This window comes from Cyprinus carpio, chromosome A7 (assembly GCF_018340385.1).
Source record: "Cyprinus carpio isolate SPL01 chromosome A7, ASM1834038v1, whole genome shotgun sequence".
Taxonomy (NCBI): domain Eukaryota; kingdom Metazoa; phylum Chordata; class Actinopteri; order Cypriniformes; family Cyprinidae; genus Cyprinus; species Cyprinus carpio.
The window spans coordinates 34,804,228-34,826,127 of NC_056578.1; the positions used below are offsets into that span (position 1 = coordinate 34,804,228).

General features: G+C 38.3%; 2 protein-coding genes and 1 long non-coding RNA gene across 3 annotated transcripts; all 3 read left to right on the forward strand.

Annotated features, from left to right (window-relative positions):
• Positions 1–215: 215 nt before the first annotated feature.
• On the forward strand, positions 216–1,697 carry LOC122145681. The gene is made up of 4 exons (XR_006160503.1): positions 216–570; positions 651–768; positions 1,115–1,243; positions 1,484–1,697. It is a non-coding gene; the product is annotated as an uncharacterized LOC122145681 (long non-coding RNA).
• Positions 1,698–3,588: 1,891 nt separating this feature from the next.
• LOC122145794 (polycystic kidney disease protein 1-like 2) lies at positions 3,589–8,287 on the forward strand. Its single transcript, XM_042761387.1, has 6 exons — positions 3,589–3,684; positions 3,807–3,985; positions 4,997–5,131; positions 5,741–5,943; positions 7,985–8,198; positions 8,278–8,287. Exons 1-6 carry the CDS (start codon positions 3,589–3,591, stop codon positions 8,285–8,287), a joined length of 837 nt encoding a protein of 278 aa, XP_042617321.1.
• LOC122145680 (polycystic kidney disease protein 1-like 2) lies at positions 8,288–13,205 on the forward strand. The gene is made up of 5 exons (XM_042760933.1): positions 8,288–8,413; positions 10,314–10,509; positions 10,816–11,032; positions 11,987–12,071; positions 12,181–13,205. The coding sequence occupies exons 1-5, from the start codon at positions 8,323–8,325 to the stop codon at positions 12,225–12,227; spliced, it is 636 nt and encodes a 211-aa protein (XP_042616867.1). The 5' UTR covers positions 8,288–8,322; the 3' UTR covers positions 12,228–13,205.
• Positions 13,206–21,900: the final 8,695 nt, after the last annotated feature.

Consider the following 21,900-nt stretch of genomic DNA (forward strand, 5'->3'; position numbering starts at 1 on the left):
AAGAAAAGTTGGCTTGGCTTAAAACAGTCTCACACAGGTCCCATGCAGGTCATCATACCATCCTTATTGTTGACCCCTGCGTAACACCAATAAAAATATTCTCATTGCTTCACAATCTTTAAACCACATATTCCATTTGTTTTGATCATAACACATTGATGAATCAATGTAAATTGTTTTCTTTCACTTTTTACTTGGATAGGTCAAATATTTGCAAAACATATATGATCACGTTCTAAAGAGCAGTGGTTTGATTGGAGGCCAGCTTGATGAAATTTTGAACAGCACTGCGGCCATACTTTTGTATTCACAAGAGTGTGAACCTGACAACATGGATGATGTAAGTCAAGTTATCATTGGATCAAATGATTTTGAGGCTGATTATGTCTCTCTAGACAGATGAATGTTTTACATTGTTATAGCTTTTCATCTGTGAATATTTATTTTATCTTTTTTTATCAAACAGCTTGAGGAACTCATCACTCTTGCTGGCCACATTTATGGGAGAGCACTAACTGTTGATGGTAACATTGTCAAGGAAATTCCAACAGGCACCATTTATGTCACCAGGTCATTATTAGCTGAATGATTGCTGGCCTATGTTATCATATGCAATGGATCATATCTGATATACAGCTGTGTCTCCATAGGCAAGATTCAAGCACCCTTGGTGGAAAAACTGTTGGCTCAAAGGATGGAGGATTTTGCCAACTTCCAACTCTTTCTGCAATGACAAATCAACTGCCCACTGGGAATATCAATGTCCAGGTTTGCTAATATGGCATTCACTGATGTATCAAAGTCCTAATTTTTAACCCAAGTCATAAAATCAGCTACATCATTCTTTTCAGAATATAAATCTTTATTTATACAGTAGTCAGTCTAAAAGTTAAATTAATCTAATTGACTTTCTTAATATAGTACATAGGTCTGGTCTTATTGTTCACTGATTCATCAGTGCACATTTTTCCAAAGAGAAGTCTGACTTGTGCAAGCAGTTTTATTATTTTTTAACCCCTCCCCTGTCATATATAGATAATTTGCAGTCATTTCAGACCATTTACAATCATTTCACAGTCATGGTTTGACGATGATAAAAATGTTATTATTACAGCTCTTCCAATTTATAGAGAATCCAGTGGAATTAAAGTCCAACGAAAGCATCACCGGAACAACTTTCAGCTTATCTTTGCAGAATGAAAACTCTTCAATCAAATTCAAAAATCTTGCAGAGAACATTGAGGTGAAATCATTTTGCAACATATTAGCTGGAGAACTATATTAAACTATCTTCATCAATTTTAAGTATGTGAACATTGAACAGTAAAGCATTTGACTTGGTCTATGAGATTTATAAGACATTAGTCTCTGTAAAGCTGCTTTGAAACAATATCTATTGTGATAAGTGATTAAAAAGTTTAATTGAATTAAGCAATTAAATTAAATTGCATTGCAAGTAGTAACGATGCTTCCCTCTGTACAGATATATCTACCTCGACCTGAAGCTTCTGAGCCTGAAGTTGTGGATATAGTCTGGAAACCAGGGTTTACTGTCACCTCATCATTCAACATCTCAGACGCAAATGTGACTGTGGTTGTTACAGCAATCCCAAATCAAAATACAACTCTGAGTTTTACTTTGCACCCACCAGAAGCGGCAAATACCACCTATTTGAATCAAAGCACTAATATTACCTACAAAGGTAAAGTTTGGAAAATAATTCAATAAAATGAATAGTTCACATGTATTATTAACATTAGTAAGAGATAAAGACTTAATCGTCATGAGATAAACCTTTCCCACGCATTATTTGTGCAACAGACAATTATCGCTGGCTGATCACCCCTGAAATGAGAAGGGGAGTTGAGGGGACCTGGAAGGTGGCAGTATTACCAGCTGGTCAATCCTCAAGTAAAACGATGACCTTTAAAGTGTCAGTTTTTGTAACCAAGTGCCTGTTTTGGGACACCGAACTTGAAGCCTGGAGTAGAGAGGGCTGCATGGTAATACTCTATAATGGTTGTTCATTTATTATGTACATTTAATATACAGTCTTTTCATAATGTTTATGATATCATGTCTTTCCAAAGGTTGGTCCCAATACAATGCCGAACCTAACTCACTGTTTGTGCAACCACACAACATTCTTTGGGAGCTCCTTCTTTGTGATGCCCAACCAAGTTGACTTGTCCCAGACAGCAGCTTTGTTTGCCACAGTAAAAGAGAACTATATAGTGGTGGTATTACTTAGCTGCTTCTTTGCTCTCTTCCTGGTGGTTATAATGTGGGCCTGGTATGCAGACCGCAAAGCTCTCAGAACGGTACAGTTTACTCACGTTTACTTTTTTACTTAACACACTCATGTGGCTTGTTGAGGAGAGAGGTGCTATGACCCAACCTACATTTTTTTTTTGCCTAATAAAACAGCTGACAAAATCCCAATTACATTCAAGGAGTGATGAAGCCATATTTGGAGATCAGGACCTGCATTTACAAAAAACTTTCTTAAACGTTAAGAAAGTCCTTAAGATAAAGATGTTCTTATTCTAGAAAATGTTAAGAAAATGGCAGTTAAGGAGAATAGAGAAGAATTCTGAAGAAAGTTTTGTAAATCTGGCCCAAGAATATGAAGATTTTTATTTTTTTCCTAATTGAGCTAACAAGTTAAATCACATTCACCTTTTATTTAAAACAGCCACTGAAGTGCATTTCCAAGTAAAATGTAATGGTCATTTGATCTTGTGAAGAGAAGTCTCTTCAGTCACAACAGCACATGGTCTTTAAAGGGATACTCCACCCCAAACTGAAAATTTTGTTATTAATCACTTACCCCTATGTCGTTCCAAACCTGTAAAAGCTTTATTCATCTTTGGAACACAATTTAAGATTTCTTAAGATCTACGGTTGAGCCATTGATGGCAGATGGACTATTCTGACGATGTCTTACAGTACATACTTTTCTGGACCTTGACAGTGTTATTTACTTGCCAGTTAATGGGGCAGTCACAAGCCTCCCGGTTTTCATCCAAAATATCTTAAATTGTGTTCCGAAGACGAACAAAGCTTTTACAGGTTTGGAACGGCATGTGGGTAAGTGATTAATGACAAAAATTTTATTTTGTGGTGGAGTATCCCTTTAACTTAAAACCATTATGCTTTATTAAAGTCATAATCATCCTTGAAGATGAACTAGACTTAATTAGACTAGATGGTAAAATCAGCTATAGGTTAAAGGTTTCAGGATATTGGTATCAGTTTAATGTGGTGTGTCCTAGAGCACTACATATTAGGACATTAATAAATATGTCATTAAATAGATTGCTTTGGTTTGTGCATCAAAATTATTAATGTTTGGTTATTGTGTCTTCATTTCATTAGTCAGTTTTAAAAGCTAAGAGAAAAACAACACTTTTAGATAAATGTCAATGCTTTTTTACTTTCACCAAAGTATGATTTTATCTAAAGATGTTGACACAACAGAATTTCAATGCTAAACTGATTCCACTGCATCCATTGCCATTGATACACCAAGATCCTTGATACACATGTGTTGTAATGTGGTAAAATACCTGTGTTCACAGCGTAAGATGACTCTGTTGGAGAACAACCATCCATGTGCCATGTACAACTACCTTGTGAATGTGCAAACAGGCCACAGAAGAGGGGCTGGCACCACTGCGAAGGTGATACGCCCTGCGTCTATGTGCTTGTCTTCACTGGCCTGTATTTCTCAACTTTAAATACTTTTCAGTGATACTCATTGATATGTTTAGAAGCTGCTTAATTCAAGTCTTTTCTTTGTCAGGTAATGGTGACCCTCCAATGCACAGAAGGGCAAAGCGAACCTTACAATTTGTCTGACCCTGAGAAGCCAGTGTTTGAGAGGGGAGGGGTGGATGTGTTCCTGCTCAGTATGCCCTTCTGTCTTGGAGAACTGCAGAACATTGACATATCACATGACAACTCAGGTGGAAGCCCTGACTGGTGGGTGTCTGCATGTCCCAGCTTTTGCATGCTTTTTCGTATTTTTGCATAGCAAGGCAGATACAGAGTACACTTAAAAATGAAGTGAGTATTTTGTGTTGCATACTATTCCTTTTGTATTTTATATAATCTTATTTAACTTCACAAGCAAACAAACACAAATGAAATACAATAAAACATATATTTAAATAAAAATAAAAACATTTAAACACAATAATACTTTGAATGAAATGCCAAACATCAGAGTTTGTGACGTGATAGCTCTTGAAAATCAGAGTTTGTGACATGAAAGTTATTCTTATTCTTTATCTCTAATGTAGCTGCTGATCAAAGAACCTTCTGGTTTCATCAAATTAGGTCCAAATGCTAATTTCACGTTCAAAATCCATCCTTAATCTATGGCAGAGGTGTCCATCCTGCTCCTCTAGGGCCACAGTCTGTCAGCTTAAAGCTCCAATTCTAATCAAATACAACTGGACCAACTAATAAAATTCTTTAAAATTACTGGATACATCTAGGCCAATGTCTGCTAGACTTTGTCCCTTCAGGAGCAGGATTGGACACCCCTTATCTGTGAAAGTGAAAGTGAAAGTGAAAGTGAAAGTGACGTGACATACAGCCAAGTATGGTGACCCATACTCAGAATTCGTGCTCTGCATTTAACCCATCCAAAGTGCACACACACAGCAGTGAACACACACACACACACACACACCGTGAACTCACACCCGGAGCAGTGGGCAGCCATTTATGCTGCAGCGCCCGGGGAGCAGTTGGGGGTTCAGTGCCTTGCTCAAGGGCACCTCAGTCATGGTATTGAAGGTGGTGAGAGCGCTGTGCATTCACTCCCCCCACCTACAATTCCTGCCGGTACAAGACTCAGACTCACAACCTTTGGATAGTGAGTCCAACCCTCTAACCATTAGGCCACTTCCCCAGTGATGCATAAAAGAAATATGCCTATGAATGAATTAGGTTGCACACGTCTCACATCACAAAATGTTCCATCAGGTACTTGGACAGAATCACGGTGCAGGATTTACAGACGCACGAGGTCACATACTTTCTGTGCTCCACCTGGCTGAGAGGTGAAACATGCAGGAGGAACTTCAACTCAGCCAAGACGAATGAAATTGCAAGCTTTGGGTAAAAACTTTAACTTACATATTCATAGATACTACATCTAATTATTAAACTTTCATATATTTAATTCTATATTATACTATTTTCCAGATTTCAGATTAAGGTCATAAAAATTATGAAATAGCATTAAGGGAAGAATGGGAATCATATAGCAATCATCAAATCAAATGAATCAAACTATTTTATATTTTAACTTCTTCAAAGCAACCACTCTTTGTCTAGATTATTACTCAGTGCACTCTAGACATTAAGTCCAGGACATTCTGGACATTAGTTCAAGAATAATTGTTGTATAATTGATATTATTGTTTGGCTTCATTAAGAAATATTTTCTTTGTTGGAAAAAATTAATTGGCCACATTTGGTTCTGAAATGTATTAAAGTATTAAATTCTTGTTTATTGAACTGTTGCATAAAAGCAATAACACACTTGCAATTGTGATATTGTAGTAAATAGCAGCACTGTATTTAGTACAACATTCTCTATAAGCCTTTAAGACAATGAGAAACAATCAGTCTTTAGAGTAGTAATGTACATTTTAAAGTATTGCAGTTTTAAAGTAAGTAATAATTTTGGATACATGTACCTTCCCTACCAAAACCCCATCCCAGCAATATCTTCCAGACCCGGACATCTTCTGGTTTTCGGGACGAGCACATCTGGGTGTCAGTTGTCGACCCTCCACGGCGCAGTCCTTTCACACGTGTTCAGAGAGTGTCATGCTGCATGTCTCTGCTGCTCTGCACCATGGCCATTAACATCATGTTCTGGAACCTTCCTGTTGATGAAGAGTCGCCTGTCCTTCTAAAGATAGGTTAGAAAACTTACCTGCAGCATTTTTCATTTTCGAAAGTTATGTAATGCACAAATGTGCACAAATGCCTCACTCTCAACACTACTCGGGTACTTTTATGCAGTGCATCCTGTTTGAGAATGTCATGCTTAGAGGAAGCATGACTTATTCAGTTGCTTATTAATTTATGTCCATTACACATACAGTCATGGCCAAAAATATCGGCACCCTTGGTAAATATGATCAAAGAATGCTGTGAAAATTAATCTGCATTGTTAATCCTTTTAAACTTTTATTTAAAAAAAAAATCACAAAAATCTAACCTTTCATTGGATAATAAGAATTTAAAATATCATTATGAAATTAATGTTTTTCTCAAAAACACGTTGGACACAATTATTGGCACCCCTAGAAATTCTTATGAGTAAAATATCTCAGAAGTATATTCCCATTCATATTCACAATTTTGAGCACTCCAGGGTGATTAAGAACATGAAATTATCCATCCAAGGCTTCCTGTTTCACAGAAATATGAATATGAGGGAAAACAAAGCCTAAATTCCCTTAATCATCCATCACAATGAGAAAAACCAAAGAATATATTTCTGATGTGCAGCAAAAGATAATTGAGCTTCACAAATTAGTGAAGTGGCTTTAAGAAAAGAGCTAGAGCAGTGAAAATTCCCATTTCCACCATCAGGGCAATAATTAAGAATTACCAATCAACAGAAAATGTTATAAATCTGCCTGGAAGAGGACGTGTGTCTATATCGTCCTAATGCACAGTGAGTAGGAGGGTTTGAGTGGCTAAAGACTCTCCAAGGACCACAGCTGGAGAATTGCAGAAAAAAGTTGAGTCTCAGGGTCAGAAAACCTTTAAAAAAAATTGTCAAACAACACCTACATCACCACATGTTGTTTGGGAGGGTTTCAGGAAAAATTCTACTAGCTCATCCAAAAACAAACTCCAGCATATTCAGTTATCAGACACGGCTGGAACTTCAAACGGGACTGGCTTCTATGGTCAGATGAAACTAAAAAATTTGCTTTTTAGCAGCAAACAATCAAGATGGGTTTTGGTGAACACAGGGATAAAAAGTACCCAATGTGTACAATGAAATATACTGCTGTATATATTGATGTTGTGGGCCTATATTTCTGCTGGAGGTCCTGGACATCTTGTTTAGACACATGGCATCATGGATTTTATCAAATACCAACAGATAAAAAAATCACTAAGTGACTGACTCTTATAATGGGCCATGTTTGGATCTTCCAACCGTACAATAATCCAAACACAAACCTCAAAAACAACACAAAAATGGGTCACTGAGCTCAAAACAAAGCTTCTGCTATGGCCATTCCAGTCCTCTGACCTGAACCCTATAGAAAATGAGTGTGGTGAACTGAAGAGGAGAAGCACCAACATGGAGCTGGGAATCTAAAGGGTCTGGAGTGATTCTGGATGAAGGAATGGTCTCTGATCTCTTGTCAGGTGATCTCTAACCTCATCAGGCATTATAGGAGAACATTTAGAGCTGTTTCAAAAAGTATTGAATAAAAGGGTGCCGTTAATTGTGGCCAATGTGTATTTGAGAAAAACATTTATTTCATATTTCCCACTATTTTTAATTCTTTTTATCCAATGAAAGGTTAGATTTTTGTGATTTTCTTTTAAATAAATGATCAAAAGGATTAACATTGCAGATTAATTTTCACAGCCTTCTTTGATCATATTTACAAAGGGTGCCGATATTTTTGGCCATGACTGTAAGCATTATATATTATATAAAAAATAATGCATTATAACATCAGTTAGTTAATTGATTCAACCAAGAATGGAAATTTTGTCACTATCACCCTAACATTGTTCCAGACCTGTACGAATTTCTTTCTTCTGTTGAACACAAAAGAAACAAATTTTTGAACAATGTAGGTGACTAAAGAGTTGTTGGTAGCCATTGACTTCCATAGTGACAGAATTCAAATTTTTGGGTGAACTGTCCCTTTAATAATAATTACTTTTATAAATGTACATAAAATATTTTCTTGGATATTACAGGCTCTTTTGAACTGAAATGGCAGGAGTTCATGGTAGCCATAGAGAGCGGCCTTTTCATGTTCCCCATCAACATCCTGATCATAACTATCTTCAGACACATCAAACCACGCATTCTCCCTAACAAAGACAAGGCTGGCACCTCCAAGAAAACAACATCAGCTGCTGCTGTGTCTATGAACACTATCATAAAGGTTCTTGCACAAGTAGTTCTGAAGCATAATAAATGCTTTCTCCAATAATACTTGGCATAATGGTATATTAATTATAAGTGAATGTTCTGTTCCTGCTCTTAGGAAACCATAGGACTGTTAAATCATCTGAGCAAAAGCCCGAAAAACATGCTAGCTGCCAAAGAGATAGGGCCTGAGACCAGTGAGGACCTCTTCTGGGCCCTGAATAAAGTGTATGACGTCCTTCAGATTATGCAAGGTTCCTTGATCAGTATTACATACATTTCATTTGTATGTGTTCTTAATATTTAGCATTCTGTCAACATTATTTACTGTTGATACATTACATAAATCAGTGTTATTTTCGTATCATCAAGATACTACAGAAGAGGATTAGGGCCAAGCAATAATAAAAAAATAAAACCATCTCGAGATTAAAGTCATTATATTGCGAGATTAAACTCGTTAAATTTCAAGAAAAAAAAGTCAAAATACAATCTTGAGAATGAACTCATTAAATTTCGAGAATAAAGTCGTTGTGTTTCGAGAAAAGACTCGTTAAATTTCGAGAAAAAAAGTCGAAATACAATCTTGAGAATAAACTCATTAAATTTAGAGAATAAAGTCGTTGTGTTTCGAGAAAAAAACTCGTTAAATTTCGAGAAAAATAGTCGAAATAATCGTGAGAATAAACTCATTTAATTTCGAGAATAAAGTCGTTGTGTTTCGAGAAAAAAAGTCGAAATGAAATGTAGAGAATAACGCATTCGATCAGTGTTCATTGCATAGCCTATAGAGGACATGGCAGAGTTGGATCACTTAGTCAAGCTATATTTTAGACTTTCTTTGAGTAACAAAGAAATACTATCAACTTTAGCTAATTATGACACAATAATAATTAGCACACGAACTTTAAAGAGAATTTGCAAGCGGCAAGGTCTTTTTAGAAGAAAAAATCAGTCCAATTTGCGCGATGTAGGCTACTCCCTTTTGTCCAACATGAAATGACAACCAGAGGACAAATGCAAGGTTATCGCTGGCTTCACCCAAATGCACTCTGGCACTTGGACAGCTATGATAAATTAAAACCTTACGGCATTGCCATTAATGGCGTGTAATGTAATGAGTTTATTCTCAAGATTGTATTTTGACTTTTTTTCTCGAAATTTAACGAGTTTTTTTCTCGAAACACAACGACTTTATTCTCGATATTTAATGAGTTTATTCTCAAGATTGTATTTCGACTTTTTTCTCGAAATTTAACGAGTTTAATCTCGAAACACAACGACTTTATTCTCGATATTTAATGAGTTTATTCTCAAGATTGTATTTCGACTTTTTTTTCTCGAAATTTAATGAGTTTAATCTCGCAATATAATGACTTTAATCTCGAGATGGTTTTATTTTTTTATTATTGCTTGGCCCTAATCCTCTTCCGTAAGATACCATTACAGTTTTAATTCATATTTTTAATTAGTTTTTATTTTATATTTTAAATTTTAATGTTTTAGTAATTTGGTTGTGTCCATTTTTATTAGTTTTTATTTTTTTAATTATAAAAAAATATAGTTTTTATATATTTTTATTTCCGTTTTAGTTTTAAATGAAAATAAGGACTAACTAAAATAAATCTATTTATTTTAATCTAAATCTAAATTTTTTCCCATTACATTTCAGTTAAAGTTTATTTTATTTCAAGTAATTTTGCAAAATCAAGGACCGCAATGAAAATAAGTTTCCCTCAATAAATTTTTTTCTTATGAATATTTAGTAAGGTAGTTGTTAAGTTTAGGTATTGGGTCTGGTTAAGGGATCTAGAATATGGTCATGCAGAATAAGATATTAATATGTTCCTCATAAGTACTAATAAACAGCCAATATGCTAGTAATATGCATGCTAATAAGTTAATAGTGAGAATTTGTCTTTAAAATAAAGTTTTAAGATATATTTATGTTAATAGGTTTATATTGAATTTGTGTTATGTTATGTATAGTTTAACCTTTTCACTCTTAATGTATGCAGCTCTGGAAAGACATATTATTCTGTAATATCATGTGACATAATGCTTAATATTAAGTCATCCTTCATCAGAAATATTTTAAAATGTTTTTTTATTGTACAAAGACTCATCATAGCTCTGTTGTGTGTTCTCTTTCAGTGGAAAATGTTGGTGATCCTCACTGGTCGTATTGCAGCCGCTTTGTGTTCTATTCACTGAGCCACATTTCTAACCTGCTGGAGCATGTGGAAGAAAAGGGCTTTTTCCTTGATGAGGATCTTCGGCAGGCACAGGGGACAGTCATTGTTCTGCTGAAGAAGGCTGAAATGGCGACTCTCCGGCACGCTTCCCAAAGGTCAGGACCGTCAGCTCTTCAGCTACTCTTGTAAATGTATTAAAAATGATTCCTTTTCACAGGAAACAAAAGGCCCATATTCTTTCTCTTTAATCTCACATTCTTTCTGATCGACTACTAGTCCATAATTCACTATCAGTATCAATTCAACACATGAACTGTTTAATTGCTTTTAACCTTAGAGCTGGTTCTTTAATAATAATAATAATAATAATAATAATAATAATAAGCAGATGTTCTTGTTAGCTGAAATGCAAGAATTCTGCTTCTACTATTAAAACAGATTTGTTGTTTTTGTTGGTCCAGCCCACCATCTGTGCAAGTAGAGAAGAAGAAACAGGGTTGGTGGTTGCCTTGGTGGTTTCTTTTTATTGGTTGGTTCCTACTTTTTGCCATGAGTGGTTTTTCCACCTTCTTTACCCTGCTTTATGGCTTCCAGTACGGAAGGGAGTCTTCCATACAGTGGGTCATCACTCTTACATTATCTCTTGTCCAAAGCATCTTCATCTTGCAGCCCCTTAAGGTAAGAACCAGTGGGATCTTCTGAGAAGCAGGAGACTTAAAGGAATAGCTCACCCAAAAATAACAAATGTCTGTCATTCTTTCCTACCAAAGCTTAAAAACGTATTATGTTAGGTTTGGCATCAAGCATTAAGCATTTATGGTCAACTAGAATATAATTCAGTGTTGCTGCTGTTGAAGCTTGTATGTCATGCATTTAAATATATTTGTATTAACACTTTACACATTATGTGTAGAATTTAGCACATTTAAAGTATATTGATCATCTTTAAATGGTGTAATGTTGAATAACACATTTCAGTTAAAAATTATAATCAAGCACTTTTCATATGCTTCAGTATGTTAGCAAAGTAAAAAAAGTGTACTTCTTTAAAACACACACACACACACACACACACAAAGAAAACATAATGCACTTTAAAGTAAAACTTTTGACAGTATTAAAAAAGTGCACTTTTTAATAGTATGTAAAGAAACAGTCATGAAAGTGTATCTCTCTTTACATACACCTAAGTGGCCTTTAATTTTATATAATAAAACGTATTATTCATTGTGATGAATATTATCTGCTAGTAAAATCTACTTTTAAGATTTGAAGTACACTATAAGTGCACATTCAATAGAATTAGGTGCACTTCTTTTTTAACAGGGGTCTGCTTTTATTGCTTGAAAAAGAGCAGCTTGAAAAATCTTCAGAATTTCTCATGTTTGTTTTCTCAGAAGAAAGGAAGTCATACAGGTGTAATATGACATGTAAGTTAGTAATGATTGCTAGTAAATAAATAACGTGTTCTATCTTAATTAATGAGAATGAATGAGACGATACGTTTTTATTTTTGGGTGAACTATTCAATTCTTGGACAACAGTTTTCTCTTTTTTTAATCTCACTGATATCTACGAGAAACAACTGATTTCTCATGTGTGATTTCTCTTCGTAACTGTTACGGATGACAGGTGATATTTGTGGCAATCTTTTTTGCCATGATCCTGAGGCCAGTAGCTGTGGAGAACAATGAGGAGGTTGAACTGCTCCTGCAGGGTGAGTACATGCACACTAAAAAACAAAATCACTTTTTTTCTGCCAATATCAGAACAGTGTTACCCAACATAAAAGGTTTTCTTATAAATGCTTTATTGCCATTGTACAGAGCAAAAGAAAAAATGTGAGGAATACGCTGGGAGGTCAATATCCTGATTACATCTCACCACAGACTCAAACTGTAACGGAAGATGCTTGATTTGAGAAGTCACCAAACTCACCCAATTTTATTCTAGATTTTGGTGTTGGGAACAGAGCATGTTATTTTCATGTCCATGTTCATGTCTCTTGCAGATTATAATATTATAATCTATCATTTTTGTAGGCAGACTTTATTTTTCATGTTAATATTGGAGTAACAATTCTTGTGTACAGAACTTTGTATAAAAATCTAGCAAAATATATTGTCTAAGTTGTTTAGTCTATACTGTCACAATAATAATGGTGTATTTAACACACACAAGTTTTCTTTACTTTTTGTTTTTCTGATCAAATCTAATAGATGATGCCAATAATGACACTTGAAAATAACATCTGTCAGCTGTCATACTGTGATTCACAAACGTACAAAACTTTTATTTGAAATTGAAATTATGGACTGACAATACATGAACATATCTACATTTTGTTGGACAGTATGATTTTAGGCTTGGCCATTTTTGCTTAAATTAGCTACTAAAGGAGCAGATTCTTATACCACTCAAATTTTGGTAATTGTTCGATAAATAGTAAGCCTGTGTGTCTGCTGTAATTGTTGGGCTTTGCTTACTGTCATCTCAATATGAGGGATAATAGCTCAGTGTCAATGTTGAAACGATATTACATTTTTAAAAGACATTGATTATTCACTATTATGTCTCATTTTAATCCATGTAATGTATAAATACTCTATAAAATGTATTTTAGTATACCTTCAATAAATAACTTATTTTCCAGTGCATTACAGTGTATCAGTCAAAATACATTTGATATTTGATGCAATTAAGATCAACATAGTAGTGCAGTTTTCAAATATACACTACTGTATATTGACTTGATGGTTTTGAGAGAAGTCTCTTATGCTCACTAGGGATGCATTTTTGTAAAATCAAAAAATACCTTGTGAATAACAGGAGTTATAGCTGACAATGCTTCCCCCACCTTCATGTCAGCACCGTAGACTGTATAAAAACAGGTCAGCACACTATTATTAGGAAGGTGTGTCATTGCCTTACTTGTGCATCCACTCATCTCAGCTGCAGCCATCACTGTGTTCTCTCATTGTGCCCTGCTTCAGGCCACATCTGTTAGCAGTCACATGCAGACGCTCTCTCACTATACCTGGCCCCTGAAATCTCCTCTGGGTCTGTATGTTTATACTTCACATAGGTGAGATCCTGAAGGAACGCTCACAGGCAGAGGGTTTGTGTCCCGTGTCGCTACCTCCGTACACCTCATCCACCCAAACCAGAATGAGAGAGCATGAACTGTCCAAACTGCTCAAAATCTAGCATGTGAATGAATTGCCAAAATGCTGACCTTTGTGCTAGATGAAAAAGTTTATGTGCCAAAACAACCCATGTCCCTCACAGTACCTCAGATGAGAATATTTAGTAAGGCTTGTGTGAATTGTTAAATAATGTTCTTGCAATATAATTCATATATAAAAACATTGCAATGTAATATCTAAAATGTACATCAAAGGATTAGTTCACCCAAAAATAAAAGTGTTGTACATTTGTTCATTACACGTTACACGTGTGTGTGTGTGTGTATATATGTATATATATATATATATATATATATATATATATATATATATATATATATATATTGGAGAGATTTCACAAATACACCTATGTATGTGTGTGTGTGTGTGTATATATATATATATATATATATTATGTAAAATGTGTATTTGTAAGATCTAATGTGGTAACACCCGAAATTTAAAATCATGGTTCAAAATCTAGACCAGCAAAATGATTTTTTACATTTTTTTTAAACATCATGTGAGCTGTACTGATCAAAACGGTTAGATGTTTTGTTTTCATTGTGACAGTCAACCCTGGAAATATTTCTAATATACAATTTTCTTTTTTGTTCTAAACTGGCAACTGACTGTCAGTTTTGTATTGCTTAATGCTATTGTGCAGCTTTTTCAACACCAGGTATAAGTTTATTGAGAAAAGTAAATTCCTTTTGCATGAATCTATGTTTAGAAGTTGTGAAGAGTTAGCTAGACAGTTTCACTGAGAATTAACTCACCAGTTATGAACAAGCCCTGTGCATTTAGTCATCTGCAATTTGTAGAAAATTGTACTTACACATTTGCACACACGGCAAAACAAGTACGATTTGCCTAAATTGATAAAAATCCAAATCTGGTGTGAACAATAAACTGTGTTTCTAGAGACCTTTTTGTTTCAAGGAACATTATTTTGTGTATTTGGAGTAACAGAATATGTTGACATGCTTTAATGTTCAAAAAACACATAATTTTTTCAAATACTGTACATTGTTGTTGGTCCTCTATGCCCCGCCTCTCTCCAACGCATCGATTTCTACAAAGTCCCGCCTTCGACAATCGCAGTCTGCTCTGATTGGCCAACTGACCCAGCAGTGTGATTGGCCGAACACCGCAAGCACTCGTCGGAAATGTAACGCTCCTTTCCATAATCGCAGCTTCATCTTTAAAAATAAACGTAAAGACAGTTAATAATGTCCTTAGTTTTACCATCAGTTCAAGTCCGAAAGTGTAACAGAGTCGAGTGACAGACGCAGTGATGAAGCTCGTATGTGTTTGCAGTCAGTTTTGGGGAGTAACTAGTTACATGTAACGGCGTTACGTAATTTAATTACAAAACAAATGTAACTGTAATCAGTTACAGTTACTAAGAAAAAAATGAGTAATTAAAATTACAGTTACTTATGAAAATTTTAACGATTTCAAAGGAGATAACATTTGATTATTTACACACATCCACTACAGATTTAATTGATTTCTTTCCCAAATTGCACTGAGACATAAGGCCCTATAATTTACACGGAAAACACAGACTGGTTCAGAATCCAGTCATAAAAACGGAATTCCTGTAGCCTAATAACGCGGACGGAATATCCCCACTGATCTATAATATAGAACATATTCATATATAGATCAGTGAATATGCCACATTTTGGACGAATACATCAAAAATAGGTCAGTACACTTGAATCAAAGCATGATATGGTCTAGTGTCTTTGAATATTAAGCCGCAAAAGACAATATATGAATACAGCACATTCTGCGTGTCTTTGGAAATCAGGGGCGGACTGGACATCGGGGAGAACCAGGACAATTCCCGGTGGCCTGGCAGCCGATTTGGCCCGCTATTTTAATATAATCATTCTATAATTGCATTCCGAATGTACTGAAGCGATTATTTCCGAATCCGCCATTCGATAATTAAATCTCTAATAAATCATGAATCGGTTAGTGGTGACTGGCAATGCTTGGGCTCGCGCACAATCCGCGCCTTTGCCAAACGGTTTGGATCAGACTCAGAGTAATCAATGCAAGGGAGAGAATGAGTGGACTGTGGAAGCGCACAGGTGGAGCAGATAAGCAAAACTACTGTTCAGGGTTTCAAGTGCATCTGTAAAGATGCTATTGTAGTTTTGTCTTTGTTTACTAAGTTAAGCAGCTGCAGCAACACATTGCTCATCAGTCATCACTCAAAATACTGTATAAAGGAAATCATTATCTATTCTAATTTTACAGTAGTAATTTAGCTGAAAAATAATCAGATTTTATTATAGGTTTAGGAGGAGCTACGACAGACAACAACACAACCCTTACGAAAATTAACGTTTTAATATTTTACTATAAATCCGGAGACAATGGTTATTATTGTTTAACCATGGTAACCACTAATTAAAGATTAATTTACAAAATAATTTATTTAAAAATAAATATAAATGGTAATCCATTTGCAAAAAAAAAAAAAAAAAAAAAACATGGTTAATGTACTTTTATATAATAAAAACATGGTTAATGTACTAACTAGTGATGTACTAATTTTGACATGTAGGCAATTTAGAAAGTATAGTTTTGTTAAATCTTGAGTATTAAAGTCATGAGAGAAATAGATATCAGGGAAAAATAAAGAGAATGAAAAAAAAATGGAAGTGAAGGTCCAGTTCAGGAGAGAACTTTTAATTATTTTGCATGTCCCCAAACTAAAGATTTAAACATTTTTTTATGTCAGGTTCATACAAAAAATAGTGTTGTCCATGAATTTGTTTGTATGAGTTTGAGATTTACTGGTCTGAATTTTTTTCCCTGTCCGCCCCGTTTGGAAATTAATTGCAAAGACATGCGGTTTCATTTACTACATATAGACCTACTGAAGCTAGCAGTGTTTTCAGCCTCTGCCGCCTCAATATATGAGTACATGAACACATAAACATAATCAGAGTCACTTCATGAGCATTTTATTTATTTTGAGAAAACTATCTTCATATCATATACAAAGAGACAGCAATGTTTCAAAACGACACCAATGTTTCAGGAGTTTAGTACACATGCTTATTAGATAACTGTATTTGAGTTGATGTATATGCTTTTATTTATTATTAATTAACTATTTTTTTCCCCAAACCATTGTTAGATGCAGTGTTTCCTATAATTATGCAAAGATTTGGTTTCAAAAACAGTATCAGTAAACTATTTCTTATGATTTTAAATCTGCACTGAACTTCAGATCAATCTCATTAAAGTAAAAGGCAGTACTAAAGTCTGACAGTGTTGAACACTACTGTAAGGTTAACCCTGCTTGGTGTAAATGTTTGAAGATGATTAACAGTTGTAAATAAACATTCATTAGAAATTTTGAAAAAGTAATCGAAAAGTAATCAAAAGTAATCAGTTACGTTACTTTAATAAAGTAACTGAAAAAGTTACACTACTATTACATTTTAAATAGGGTAACTTGCAGAGGTGGAAAGTAACGAATTACATTTACTCACGTTACTGTAATTGAGTAGCTTTTTTGTGTACTTCTACTTTTTAAAGTAATTTTTAAAATCTGTAATTTTACTTTTACTTAAATATATTTTGTTTGAAGTATTGTACTTCGCTACATTTTAAAACACATTAATTACTGAGTTAAAAAAAAAAAAATTGCTCCCTGGAAACTACTGCAGTAAATAATGGGCAGGAGGGAAACTGGCACTAAAAATCACAAGAAAGATGCAGACGGACAAAACAGGCGTTAGTGGTGCAGACACAGCTGAAAACGAAACCCCGTCATATTCTGAAGTTGAACTCGAAGGAAATGAAGTGAAGCCCTGGCCATATTTATGCTTTATTATGCAGTGTAAGCTGTGCTTACCTAGGGAGACCAAACTAGCAGCTTATAAAATCTTGACAAGACATCAACCCTTCGCAAGCATGTAGAGGTAAGCTAAATAATTGAATCATTGCATTGGTGGTTAAAATGAAGCTTTGACATTTTAGCAAGAGGTTTTGCACAAATTAGCCAAAAAGACACTGGTGCAGAGTGTGCGATATAAATTGTCTGCGATAATATCGTAATTGTTGTTTTAATGATGTGCACGCACATTTATAGTGCGTTCTTTCACTGTGTGATTCAGTCTTGTAAAATGCATTTAGAATGATCACAAAATTGAAGATATAATGGAAGGAAATTTACATATTTATATCATTTCATATAGTAAATCAAAATCACACAAAGAATGCCATCTTTTCCTCCAAAAATCATGATGATTATTATATATATTATATATATATATATATATATATATATATATATATATATATATATATATATATATATATATATATATATAGTGACGCGTGTCCCGAAGCCTCATCAGCGTCGCCCTGGAAACACACGAGGAACACCTGGAAACCTCGTCACAGGCTGATCGATCACGGCCGCCGACAATCAAGCAGCGGCTACATAAGCCGCTGCCACCTACACACAAGTGAGTGATCACTCCAGAAGACTGGATGCTAATGCGGTTTTCATTGTTCCCCTATAGAGAGCCTGTGACCGATCAGCACCCCACGCATGGACACGCCGCACTTGGAACACTGCCACTATCAGCGCACCAACCAGCGAGCACTCCCGCACTTCCTTCTTCCTGTCATCAGTTTATCAATAAAACCACCCTCCGGGGCCTTTCTTTTTGCACTCCTCGCTGTCGTGTGATTCTTCACCCCGTTACACTGGTGGAGAATGCGGGCAGAAGCGCGAGGAATCACCGACAGCCGCCCTTACCCTAATTTTTTTTTATTGTTTTTTTTTTCCTTCTCCCTCTCTTTGTGCAGGCGGACGCTCCTCCCCCTCATCATGGAGGGGAAAGAGGTCCAGCCAGGCCCCCACCCGGTCCCACACTTCATTGTCAGGAAAGGCCTGCTCTACTGTGTCGCACTGCGGAGGGGGGAGGAAAAAACCTTGCTAGTGGTGCCACGGACGAAGGCAGAGACGGTGATGGAACTGGCCCACTCACATCCCATGGCCGGCCACTTCGGAGCCCAGAACACCATCCAATGGATCCGTGACCGCTTCCACTGGCCCGGCCTGGACGCCGAGGTGAAGCGGTTCTGCCAGGCATGCCCGACCTGTCAACAAATGTTGCCACAGACACCTCCCCCGAGTCCGCTAATTCCGCTGCCCATCATTGAGGTGCGCTTTGAGCGGATCGTGATGGATCTAGTGGGCCCGCTGCCCGGGGACACGAGCACATCCTGGTGATCATCAATTATGCCACCCGGTACCCTGAGGCAATTCCCCTGCGTAAGGGCCACCGCCAAGGCCAGCTGTTCCTCCTCTGTAGCCGAGTCGGCATCCCAGCTGAGATTCTGACTGACCAGGGAACCCCCTTCATGTCCTGATGGCGGACCTCTGCCGGCTCCTCAAGGTGAAACAACTCCGGACCATGGTCTACCACCCCCAGACGGAAGGCTTGGTCGAACGTTTTAACCAGACCCTCAAACAAATGCTGAGACATGTGGCAGCTGAAGACAGACATGATTGGAACCAAATGCTGCCCTACATCCTCTTCGGCATCCGAGAGGTCCCGCAAGCTTCCACGGGTTTCACCCCCTTTGAGCTCCTGTTCGGGTGGCAGCCCCGGGGCCTCTTGGATGCTCCTGTTCGGGCGGCAGCCCCGAGGCCTCTTGGCCCAACAACGCCACTATAACCGGGGGGCCCAGCCACGGGAGTTCCAGCCGGGAGACCACGTCCTGGTCCCCAATCCGGCCTGCAAATTCTTGGCCACCTGGCAGGGGCTGTACACCGTGACCGAGAAGGTGGGCCCGGTCACCTACAGGGTGCGTCAACCTGGCCGAAGACGGGAAAGCCAACTATACCATATAAACTTGTTGAAAAAGTTGATTGGGTCCAGGGCCCAACTCTTCGCCCTCGCCGCCTCCTCTCCCGTGGTTGTTGACATTGAGCCCCAACTGTTGGCCGCCCAGAAGACGGAGCTGCAGCACCTGGTCGGTCAGTTCTCTGATGTGTTCTTCCCCCTTCCCGGGTGGACCAACGTCGTGCAACACGACATCCCAACACCACCAGGGCTCATCATAAGGCAGCGGCCCTATCGTGTCCCGGAGGCTCGGCGACACGCCATCGAGGAGGAAGTCAAGGAGAGGTTAGGGGTAATCGAACCATCCCGGAGCCCCTGGTCCAGCACCATCATCTTGGTTCCGAAGCCAGATGGCACCCTCCGGTTCTGCAATGACTACCGCCGCCTAAATGAGATCTCGGAGTTCGACGGCTATCCAATGCCCAGGGTGGACGAACTCCTCGACCGGCTCGGGAGGGCCCGGTATATTTCCACCCTCGACCTGACCAAGGGGTACTGGCAAGTCGGACTCACCTAGGAGGCCAAGCCCAAGACCACCTTCTCCACCCCAAGTGGCCACTGGCAATACCGGACCCTCCTGTTCAGCTTGCATGGGGCTCCCGCGATCCTTCAAGCTCATGATGGACATCCTCCTGCAGCCCCATCAAGCCTATGCCGCCTCCTACCTGGATGACATCGTCGTCCACTCCGAGCGGTGGGAGGACCATCTGGAATGTCTCCGGAGGGTGCTGGGAGAGCTTCGGAAGGCTGGACTGGATGCCAACCCCCGGAAGTGTCATCTCGCCCGTACCGAGGCCAAGTATCTGGGGTTTCAGGTGGGACGCGGCCTGATTAAACCCCAGGAGAAGGTGACGGCGATCCTCTCCGCGCCACGTCCCACCTCCAAGATTCAAGTTCGGGATTTTCTGGGGTTGGCAGGGTATTACCGCTGTTTTATCCCTAACTTCTCCTCCTTAGCAGCCCCCCTGACAGACTTGACCAGAAAGGGGCAGCCGGAGAAGCCACCCTGGGGCCCCGCAGAGGAGGAGGCGTTTTGACGGATCAAGGCCGCGCTCACGTCGGAGCCAGTCCTATGGGCATTTAACTGCCCCATCTGTTACAGACAGATGCCTCGGACACTGGATTGGAGGACGTCCTCTCCCAGGTACAGGACGGCGAGGAACATCCAGTGATCTACATCAGCCGAAAGCTGATCCCCGCGGAACAACGCTATGCCACTGTGGAGAGGGAGGCGTTGGCCGTCAAGTGGGCAGTCCTGGAGCTAAGGTATTATCTGCTGGGAAGAAAGTTTACCCTGATTACTGACCATGCCCCCCTACAGTGGATGGCCCGGGCGAAAGATAGCAATGCCTTGGTAACTCGGTGGTTCCTAGAACTCCAGGACTTCCACTTCAGCGTACAATATCGAGCTGGGACAGCCAACGCCAACGCCAACGCCGACGGGCTCTCCAGGATTTGGTCAGCTTTCGTTAGTCTGTCAGGGCACACTCCCCACGCACCCCCAATCTCCCCATTGTACAAGAGGACCAGGGCAACGCTTGGGGGGGGGCGGTGACGTGTGTCCCGAAACCTCATCACAGTTGCCCTGGAAACATACGAGGAACACCTGGAAACCTCATCACAGGCTGATCAGTCACGGCCGCCGACAATCAAGGATTGATTAGACCACATAAGCCGCCGCCACCTACACACAAGTGAGTGATCACTCCAGAAGACTGGATGCTAACCCTGTTTTCATTGTTCCCCTATAGAGAGCCCGTGACCGATCAGCACCCCACGCCGCACTTGGAACACTGCCACTATCAGCGCACCAGCCAGCGAGCACTCCCGCACTTCCTTCTTCCTGTCACCAGTTTATCAATAAAACCACCCTCCGGGGCCTTTCGTTTTGCACTCCTCGTTGTCGTGTGATTCTTCACCCCGTTACAATATATATTCTTTTTTTTTATGTCAGTAAACAAGTTAATTAAGAGACTTGCGTTTTAGACACCATATTGCCTGTTTTTGCTCTATTTCTACAACAAAAAATAATTCCAAACACAGTCACCAAAGCACAGTTTTGCGTCTCTAAGCAACATGACAGTGTTTCATTCCTGAATGAATCAACCGTTTAAATGATTCGGTTCAATCGCAATTTTTTAATAATTAATTTCTTATAATTTCAAATGAGTATTCAACATTTTATGTCTTGTATATCAAAACATTATTCATGCATTTGTAACTGCAGGTTAAATGCATTCTTGTCCTGCACTAAACAGTGTGTAAATACATCTAAATGCCACTTACGATGAAGCTTCTGCATTTCCTCTGCATTGAAAAGATGAGTTTGTTGAAACTGATTTGCCTGGTAACAACCCAAATGTCTTATTATTCTAAATAACTGATTCCTTTAATTAAAAACAACTAGTTTGAGTTTAATAGGCCTAACCCGGGGTGTCAAACTCAGTTCCTGGAGGGCCGTAGCCCTGCA

Bases quoted from the DNA above. Each gene is read 5' to 3' on its own strand.
- LOC122145794 (XM_042761387.1), top strand. From the start codon at position 3,589: ATGACTCTGTTGGAGAACAACCATCCATGTGCCATGTACAACTACCTT. The intron at 3,685-3,806 runs GTGATACGCCCT...TTTCTTTGTCAG, and splicing joins GGGCTGGCACCACTGCGAAG to GTAATGGTGACCCTCCAATG. The intron at 3,986-4,996 runs GTGGGTGTCTGC...ATGTTCCATCAG, and splicing joins TCAGGTGGAAGCCCTGACTG to GTACTTGGACAGAATCACGG.
- LOC122145680 (XM_042760933.1), top strand. From the start codon at position 8,323: ATGCTAGCTGCCAAAGAGATAGGGCCTGAGACCAGTGAGGACCTCTTC. The intron at 11,033-11,986 runs GTAAGAACCAGT...TACGGATGACAG, and splicing joins TCATCTTGCAGCCCCTTAAG to GTGATATTTGTGGCAATCTT. The intron at 12,072-12,180 runs GTGAGTACATGC...GCCATTGTACAG, and splicing joins GGTTGAACTGCTCCTGCAGG to AGCAAAAGAAAAAATGTGAG.